Source organism: Pollicipes pollicipes, unplaced genomic scaffold (genome assembly GCF_011947565.3).
Source record: "Pollicipes pollicipes isolate AB1234 unplaced genomic scaffold, Ppol_2.1 Scaffold_4002;HRSCAF=4701_pilon_pilon_pilon, whole genome shotgun sequence".
Taxonomy (NCBI): domain Eukaryota; kingdom Metazoa; phylum Arthropoda; class Thecostraca; order Pollicipedomorpha; family Pollicipedidae; genus Pollicipes; species Pollicipes pollicipes.
Window position 1 is genome coordinate 21,914,446 of NW_023596420.1, and position 9,870 is coordinate 21,924,315.

At 51.3% G+C, this 9,870-nt stretch overlaps 1 protein-coding gene across 1 annotated transcript; it reads right to left on the reverse strand.

The window, feature by feature from the left end:
* Positions 1 to 2,931: 2,931 nt before the first annotated feature.
* Positions 2,932 to 9,650, reverse strand: LOC119093639 (thioredoxin-related transmembrane protein 1-like). Its single transcript, XM_037216629.1, is given in 7 exon segments — positions 2,932 to 4,040; positions 4,730 to 4,912; positions 5,267 to 5,365; positions 5,367 to 5,396; positions 5,398 to 5,443; positions 7,106 to 7,267; positions 9,486 to 9,650. Coding segments are annotated over 7 exon segments (822 nt in total). The 5' UTR covers positions 9,638 to 9,650; the 3' UTR covers positions 2,932 to 3,890.
* Between the last annotated feature and the right edge of the window lie 220 nt (positions 9,651 to 9,870).

Below are 9,870 nucleotides of genomic sequence, written 5' to 3' on the forward strand. Positions count from 1 at the left end.
CGGAATGGTGAGCGCCTGGCGCCCGAGAACAGCCATCGTGAAATAATGCTGCCAAGGCTTTGAGAATAATTCTTACTTAACAAAATCTTAATAAGAAACTGTTCAGCGGCGTATATTCAACTTGTTCAACTTGTATATTCAACTTGGCGTATATTCAACAGTTTTGAGGTTCTCATCTGAATAGATTAACGGCGACAGCAATACGAAAATAGAGATTCGACCTTTACTCATTTAGTTCCACCATCCCATTCTTGCAACAGCTCGCCGTGCCATGAATGCTAATCCGTTCATGTCAAGAATCTAAAAATTGCACAGATGAAACATACCCCGTAGCACCTTCCAAGCGTTCCAACTGACATCCCAAAGCGTTCAAAAGTACTCCCTCCAGAAACGTTGTCGTTTTTGTCCGCCCGTTGGCCACCGTATAGCATTACGTACGGGACCGACGCGGCACGGCCTCCAGAGACTGCAACGCCGAGCATGAAGGTCTGTTGCGAGATTTGCGAGCGCACATGGTCAAAATCGGGTTACGTATTCCTTCCCACATTTGATTCTGAACAAAGTTGAGCATTTTGAGACCAAAACAGGTTGACGTGAATGTCAATTTACTACTTTATTTCGATCTAAGATCTACATTCACAATGTCTCTGTACAACCCACAGAAAACCCATTACGGCCCCTGAGTGCTATAAGCTTAGGAACGGTCCACTGAAATATTATAAAATGAATAGCACCGGTGTATTTTCTTCAGTTTATCGACTTCAAAACACAAACTGCATTGTATCTATTCGCGACTCCTGGCTTTTAAGAAGGGTAGGACTCTCTTCTAGATCAAGTGGGCCATACCCGATGACTTCTTTTCTGGGGGTGGGGCCTTTCCCCAGGGGGAGGGCTTGGTAAACACTGTGTCCCACCCCACAATTGCCAAGACTCTGGCTGCGTCCCTGCGTCAGTACGCTCATTAATCACCGAGCATGCGTATGTAAATATCATCCCATGGTAACGGAAAAGTCAGCTCAACAAGCAACGTTGTTACAACCAACCTGCATGACACATGATATTGATATGACGGGTGTTTCATCTTTCACACGCTCGAAGTGAAACAGGTGAGGACTGCTTTCCCTTCAGGAGCACAATAGCTTGGAACAGTGTCACCCCAGATCTAAAGCTGGCTTGCATTTCGTGCTCATCGAAAAGATGGGGGAAAAGAGGTTCTCGACAGGAGGGTGTCCGCCTGAGCGTATTAGCGGAACTGTATTGTTGGCTTGTGTGTGGAATGAGCATTAATAACGTTTCTCGTGAATTTGTTAGCATTAATGCTCACTGAAATGTATATGTTTTATCGATGAAATTTGGCGCCTTGAGAACTTGCGTATAAATGGGCTATGAGTCACGTATATTGTGGATACTTGACATTTCGTATGAACGGATGACTAAATACAAAACAAATTCTTAGCACATAATAAGTTATACGCCATTCTCATTTTTCGGTATGCAAGAGAGCTGCAACCGCACTCTTCAGCTGCAGGTGCCCTTATAAGAAGCAGATGCAATCTGTGAGGCTTCCATGCATGCGTGCTGTGGCTACAGCATATACGCTGTACAAAGATGTCAGCGTAGGATATATATATATATATATATATATATATATATATATATATATATATATATATATAACTGATAACCAAAACATTAGGAACGAAGTCCGAAAAGCGTTTGGCCCTGTAGCCTTATGACAACTTCCACGCATCTGCCCCTCCCGCCAATCATTTTCAGAAATCGATACCCATGCGCAGACACCACCCAAGGGCGACAGACGACTGTTAGCCGAGTCCTGCTCACAGACAACAGACAGCAGGTGTGAGGCGCATCGCACCCCGGCTGTGCCATGGGCCTGGTGCCAATGTCACCAAGCTGACAGACCTCGCCTCACCCCCGTCCCTGCCCTAGATCCGCTGCCCCTAGCCGCAGCTGAGCCCGTTTCGCAAACTGCTGGCTGGAAACTGATGGAAAGACCGGCCTCTATCCCTGCGGCAAAATTTGCCGACGCGTCGTGGACATGGCCCTTACCTCAACGGGGTCGGCAGCTGAGGCGCATCAAGGGCCAGGTCACGACACAAATCACCATACGCCAGAGGCCCACAAGCTTCTTCACAGTCGGGTCGCCACGTTAACGCGGAGTCGCAACGGACGGATGGGCGTACAGCGCCCTGCGGCCCAGCCAGTTTCAACAGACGCGTCGTCCCGGCCACTCAGTAATTGTAACGCCACACGACGCTTTAGAAACTGGACACGGGCAACCCCTATCCCACGCCAGCTTCGTCGCTGGCGGATTCATGGACTGGGCTAGTCCGTTTCTGGAATGAGCTGTGACGCTTTTTATGGGCCATACATAGAAGGCGAGTGGGGCTGGAAGCCACTTCCGCTGAGGCACAACTTAGTTCAATGTCAATTTAGTTTAGTCCGATACCATCTTACGTGGGGGGAAAACAAGAAACACTCGCCTGCCTAAGAGGTGGTAGGGATGCAGGTCCCCTACTCATTGGTGGCCACATTCATGCTGAGGGTTTGCCCTCCACTGACTTTACGATGTGCTCCCTAGCTCGCCCGCCTTCGAGCCGCCACTGGCATGCCATAGGCCTGGTGTGACCGCACCCACGCATTTGCCACTGGGCAACGTGTGGCCTGCCCAGCGTGAGGGTCATCACCATCAAACATACCGGCCCAGCAGCATGGGGGCCGCAGAAATAGCACGGTCATATGCACGCCACGTGCCGCTCGCCAGAAAGACCCGCAATTTGAGACCGTCGCCGGCAGGACCGGTGCAGCTACGGTAGGCAAAACTGTGCGCCAGGGAGAAGCCTGGGTCCCATCGCAATGCACGCATCGGGTCAACCATTCAGCTGTTACTAACCACGCTGCTATCACATCGCCTATAAAAGAGAGTGTATTCGAGTAAGGATCGGTAAGATAACTGATCACGATGGGTGCCCTGGACGCAAGTGGCGGCACACCGCCGGGGACTGTTAGAAAGTGTCTGGCCGGTGACCCTACCGGCGAGTTGCCACCCTGTCACCCCCCCCCCCCTCCTCCTCCTCCCTTGTGGCGGGAGAGCGCCTCCCAGTCGGCACCAAGCCCAGCCCCCACCCACAATACCAAAGGACGGCCCAGGCCATGACAGCCCAAGGCAAGCGCTCGCGGTCAAACACATCATAACAACGCCCCACTCCGTTAACGCAGCCCGTCCCCAGATGCCAGAGTTACAGAAATGCCCCGTACTCGCATGCTCCCGCGGGGAGGAACGCGCACCCACGCCAGCGTGTGCGGCGCAGCATTCCACGGGGTCCGGGCGCCCCGCACGCTCAGCAGCCGATGGATACCGCCGACGTCCGACGAGGCAGCAGACGACCGCGCCACATCCCCGACACGAACGTCAGGCAGCCGCTCAAGGCCGCCTCACAAGGGTATCACAGTCAACACATTTTGGTATGGTTGCCGTCAACGGAATGCTGCGCCTTCTGGTACACGGGCGGGGACACGAGAGACGCCGCAGGCGGGAGGAGGGCGCCTTCTAGGAAGGTCGCCAGCAAGTACAGTGCGTTAGATCGGAGCAGAAAAGAGCACCCACACACACAGCATCGCTGCCCGAGCACGACTCGGTACTTTGCGTCGGCGCCGACTGGGCCGCCCGCTCGGCGCCGTCGCCGCGGCTAGCACCCGCAGCCTCGGCCGACACCGGCTCCGACCCAGTTCTCGCCCGGCAGCGCGAGCCAGGCGCGCCGGGCCGCCGCACGTCCGCCACCGCTGCCCGGCTGCCGTGTGCGCTCCGGAGCAGCGAGGCGGTGCAGAGCGCCTCCCCGGCCGGCGGGACCGGCACGGCTGCTGGCCCCTCAGTCAGCCTTCCGCGTGCGCCGCTTCCTGGCCTCGGGACTGCCCTTCTCCTTAGCAGCGGCGGCGGCCGCACGCTCCGTCTCCGCCTCTTCTTCCTCCTCCTCGTCTTCCTCGTCTTCTTCCTCCTCATCTGAGCGTTTCTGAGCAGCCTGACGAGGCGCCACGGACTGGTCAAAACCGGACACGTCGCCAGAAACACAGAGATCAAGAGATACGTCGCCAGCCAAAGACACACACGAATGGCACACTTCTGAAAATTGCGAATTTCTCTCTAGGTGCACATTCTTGATACGATGTTAGGCATCGCTCTGTAGGTGGGATTTTCGCCCGACAGGACACCATCAGCCCCCGTCCCCCGTCTCCCCGCCTGTGGAGTAGCAGGAGGCCGAAGATGGAAGTACGTTCAAACGTCCATGTCCATTAGCGTGACTTAAGACGGGACATAGCAACAAAGCACCCATGCCATTTTTCTATTCCTGATGAGCAAATGTACATGTACCAGGTACCAATGTAATGTGCAAGCGCTACTAAACACGATACGTTTGCAGTTTTCATGTTTTCGAAAACACACGGCATGAAAACGTTGTGGGTCACTCATCCCTATTGGGAAACATGGCCGACAATTCACTGGCAAATGGAAGCTCATTCACTACTTTGGGGTGGCCTCATTCCTTACCCATGACGTCACAGCCATGCATAAGACGCCAGGAGACGCCAGGCCTTTTCAACACACACTTTCCCGTAGCATTGCGAGCGACCCAGCACGACCTGTACCGAACGCAGCCCATCCCTCAACTGCTGGATCCAGTTGGCTAGGACGAAGGACGGGCTCACTCACATCATCGTCTTTCTTAGTGATCTCGGGCGGCAGCTCGGACGACTTCTGGGCGCAGCAGACGTCGATGCAGCAGACGAACAGGAGACCCAGCAGGGCACCGATCACCACCGTGCCCAGGATGAAGAGCAGGTAGCTGCCCCACACCGGCACGCCGTACTCCTCCGTCAGGGAGGTGTGTACGTTCTGTCGTCACGAATGACCCGTCAGTGAGCGCAGTCGTGCCCGGCGGCGCCGGCTCCTCACGTTCTGAATGCTAACACACCGGCCGGCCAAGGTATCGTCCACACAGCAGAGCCATCAGCCACTGCACGTGTGTCTCACACTCAGCAGCGGTATCGGCAAATAAGGGAAAATGACAGTGAGTACGCAGTAAAGTGCAGTGAAGTACGCTCGATTCGCGTCCTATCAGGGCAAGAATTTGACGAATCTACTGTGACCAACACATCACGTGACCCTGATGCAATACGGTCCGGCGCCGTCGGACTCCTGTGTCGGGGAACCCACATGTAGCGCCATATACAGGGTGTTGAAACTCACCCTGAGTACCATGGACAGCCTGAAGAACTGAGCCAGCACCGACATCTGAATCGAGTCGGGGGCCTTCCAGCTGGAGACGGGCTCCACCTGCTCCCACTTTCTTATCCTCGACGAAACTGATGAACTGCTCCTCGGTCCCGCGAGTTCTTGTATTGACGAAACACGCCATCCTTGACGCTGATGGACAGTGAACGAGTGTTGGTATGCTGCCAGCAGCACCAGCTAGCACTGGCTAGCTGCAGTTAAATCAGCCCCGTCACACGCGAAAGCATCGAACATTCGATCAACGACACGGTACGCAGGACAAACCCAAGTTATGCCGTGCCATTTTTGAAGGAGTGGTATCGTGAATTAAGTCATAATGTTAAAAACCATTATGCATCTCAGGGGTGTGCTCAACAGCGTTCAACATCAAGGTAATGCCGTCCTTTCGCCCCATAACAAAGTATACCACCAAACACCGGACAAAACACGGTTCACCAACGGAGCTCCCCCGGAATTCCGGCACAAGACCGCGGGGCAAGCACCGATCAGTCACAACAATGGAGGCTGGTGAAGTGCAACATCGGGCAAGAGGGCGGGGTACAACCACAGCGTTTGTCTAGAAAAGCGAGGCTTAACACAGCCACGGGCAAAAAGAAAGTCTTAACATACAACAGCGGAACACGTCAGCCGCCTGCCCACCGCGCTGAGATCACGCGCCATCTTCCCGCTGGCCATCTTCCATCCGGATAGCTGTCGGCCCACTCGCGTGCCCGCACCCGGTAAAGTGTCATCACATTGATAACTAGATAAACTGTGAGGTGTGGATATGTATGACGCAAGCAGCGTGTATGTATTCGCTTAGTAATATACAACAAGGCAGACAGAACACCTACCCACCAGTATCAGCTGTTCCTCATCTCTGAAGAGCTGGGGTGTACCAGCTGTCAGAGGCCCTCATTTCTGGGCTGTATCAGCTGCGAAGTGTAACAGCTGCCGGAGGCCCTCATCTCTGGGGTGTACCAGCTGCCCGAGACCCTCATCCCTGGGGTGTATCAGCTGCCAGAGGTTCTCATCTCTTAAGTGCATCAGCTGCCTGAGACCCTCATCCCTGGGGTGTACCAGCTGTCCGAGGTCCTGTTTGTTGTTCAACCGCGGAAGATGGCGTGGCCGACACTTTGCGCCGCAGTGGTCGGCACACCGCGGTTAGGGAGATATGAAGACATGAAGTTTGTATTCATGCCATCAGCCGCACATAGTCTCCCAGCCTGCTGCCAGATGACCCAGTCTGAGTGTACTGGGCTGGTGCTGTTTCAGCTGTGGCGTTTTTTTCGGGTGTACCGGCTACAAAGGCCATTTCACCTGCATTCAGCTGCGGGTGGTGGTTTCACCAGTGACCAGCTGACTTCACTGACATCGGTGGTGACACCACATACTGCCAGCTTTGATGCCACCACACTCAGGTGATAGCAGTGTGCTGGTGCAGAGGTGTTTGTTGGTTGAACCATATACTGTGCCATCTTTATGCAAGCCTACATGGTTTCATAAATTTTGTTTTGAATATTCCAATGATGCTCTTCCTCTCTAATGAATGACAATCCTCCCAACTTATACTCCAATAACTTGGTGCATGCAAAATAAGGTGATTCACTTATCATGATTCTTACCTGAGCCTTCCAGTGGTGTGATCTTTCTATCCAAAATGTTTTGCACCGAACTGTACTCTTCATTACACAGAACTACCATGTATGTCTAAAATATGCCAAAGTTGTGTCTCAGTAATAATGTGCCCCACTAGGTCCCACTTAAATCACACCTATGAGTGATTCCCATGACTCACAATGGCATTCAACTCACTGGAATATTGTGGGCAAGGCAGTGATCATGAAGCGTCCACTCAGGCCCGGTGATTCTGTGATGTCCACAGCTCCGATCTTGATGTCCAGGTCCTGGCTCCAAGTGGCAAACTCAGCCCAGATAGGCTGGAGTGCCTTGCATGCTGGACACCAGGGAGCATAGCTGAAAAGGGTCAAAACACTCAGGCGACCTGCCACTGCAACTGAGGCTGCTGCAGTGAGCATTACCCTGCTGGGAGTGCATGATCCTGAGCCTCCCAGCAGCAGATGCAATGCCTATACCTCTGTACAGTCTCAAATAATAAAAAGACACAAACTCACAAATTTCCCTGTGCACCACTACTGTGAGTGTCCTTTGACATGACTGGTTCTGGTAAAGTGGTAAGAGCCCCATACATATTGAGTCAACCAGCAGCTTGAGGTTGTATTCAAAGTGTAAGTTCACTACTGGGGCCAGCAGGGTCAGGGGCCCAGCAACTTCAGTAAGTTGGCCAGCCCCCTTGGAGGTTTGGTGCCCCCCCCCCCTCAGCCAGCCCTTCATGCTGCCCATGCTCCTGAAACCCCAGTATGTCTAGGGCTGTATTCAGGGTTCCCTTTGTCAGCCATAGGAACCTGGAACCAAGAAGGAATCAACACTGAAAAAGGGTCCCATGGGTGCCCCACAGTACCTACGGTGCATGGACTTATAACCTTAACATAACCCAGGGACTAGCACTTAAGTGTAACTGAGCCACCTTTATCACCCTGCCTGGAGGCACCCCAAAGTAATGGGGGGCACCTCTCCCAGTCAGTGAGCCCACATGCTGAGCAGGTCACCAATGATGGACAGAGGATCTATATACCATCCAGGAGTCCCACAAAAGGAATGAGAGCAGGACTGTGGCTGCTCAACTTCAGTCACAGGAACTCTTTTCTCACAGTTTTCAGCAGTCAGATCTTCTTCAGAGACCCCAAACCTGAGATATCATCTGCTGCAACATCACACAGGAACTGCCTCCCCCCATTGCCCTCTGTGGCAGGAACAGGGTTGGGGCTTCAGAGGGTAAGTCAGATAGCCTCCTCTGGCATTCCTTGGGCCCTTGAAGACAAGAAAAGAGCAATAGCCCTCAAATATTATCCACAGAGCTCTGGTCTTGCCCCTTGCCTCAACCAAAGCTCTCTCAGACAATTTAACAGATTCACTATACCAAGGCCTTGCATTTTAAACTCATCTAAAACTTCTCCTAAAATAGATCCTACTGGATGCCTGTTCCAAGTTTTAAAAAAAATCTACAAACACAAAAATTACATCACAAAAATCAACAAAAACCAAGAAAATCAAAGAAGCTTTTAGCAAATTTAAAGGGAGCATCCCACCTTTCAAGTTTATGTCATAGAACATACCCTAGTAAAATCTCATGACAACTTATCTAATAAAGGTACTGGGTAGTGCCACTGCAACAATGCCAATATATAGTAAAGACAAAAATTTCAATTTCTTTTTTTAATCCACATTACTTAACCCATGCTCTGTAATAGCACTACTCTCCTTCTTTGTAGTTACAACCATTGTCATGACAACCATAGTGCCCTCTTCTACTGGTGTGAACAAAAGAATGTTTGTGATTGGCTCCATGGACAGGGACTTGTTGTCTTAAATGTTTCAAGCTTTCATGCAGTTATTAAACAAACATTTTGACATTGCATCAAAATGACAGTACATGTGAGCATGCACTTAGGAAGAGAGCACCTGCTTAAGAAGCTAGAAAGCTCAAAAATAGCTAGCAGCCAATCTTTAATGGTCTTGAACAATCACTAAAATGTGCCAGCACACTCTGGCTATCAGCTGGCATCTTCTGTGAACGATTGTCCCGCAGTGCCAGCTAGATGCATAGTGCGTATTCAGCATGGCTATTCTATTCTCATAACAAGCAATTATTTGAAATTTGTGTTTGCTCTCCAAGAGTCAGAATCAAATTAGACAATGGCTCTGATACTGGTTGGTATGTTCTGGTCTAAGGCTCACAGTTTTCTTCTTCACACTATTACATTCTGAAAGGTTGTGCAATGCTCAATTAACATCTAAGCATAACACACTTCTTCAGCCTTGCACTGGGTCAACCTACAAACATAACATGCTGAAGGAAGATGATAACAACATTGCTAAGAACACAGGAGGGAAGGATTAATTGCTGTCCTACAAATCATCATCCTTCACACATTCCCAGTTTTCCTCATTTCCACGAGCACAATTCACGATGGTGAAGTTGGAAGAATCGCGCCACTGGCCTTTATTATCAAGCTTGTGCACTTCCTAACTAAAATGGGCGTGACTGCCGGTGCCCCATACAGTGGGGGACCAATGTGGCGCACACCGAGTATCCACGTTATAGCCTACTTACAATTCAACCATCCATTCTCCATCCAGAAGTTGAGCCCAGTCATCTTCACCAATATTCTGCAATGTTCCTTTAGCGTTAGCAAGTCCGAAAAGCAGCACGACACAGGCAATTCCAGTAAGGACCTTCACACTGACACCCACAGACGACGCCATATTTAAAACTCTACGTCACGTCGCACCCGCGCCAAGATTGGTGAGCACAGTCAGCACGTAAGCGTATGACGTTGCTTGACGTCAAAGGCTTCTTTATCCCTCCTTCACTCAAATAAGTCTGAAGCAAATGGCGTCAGCATCGTTAACATCCCATCACTGCGTTTTCAATTTTTCATCCAAGACAAGTCATTGAATGCATACGTTTTCGGTTCGTGGCATTCCAAAGCCGAGCG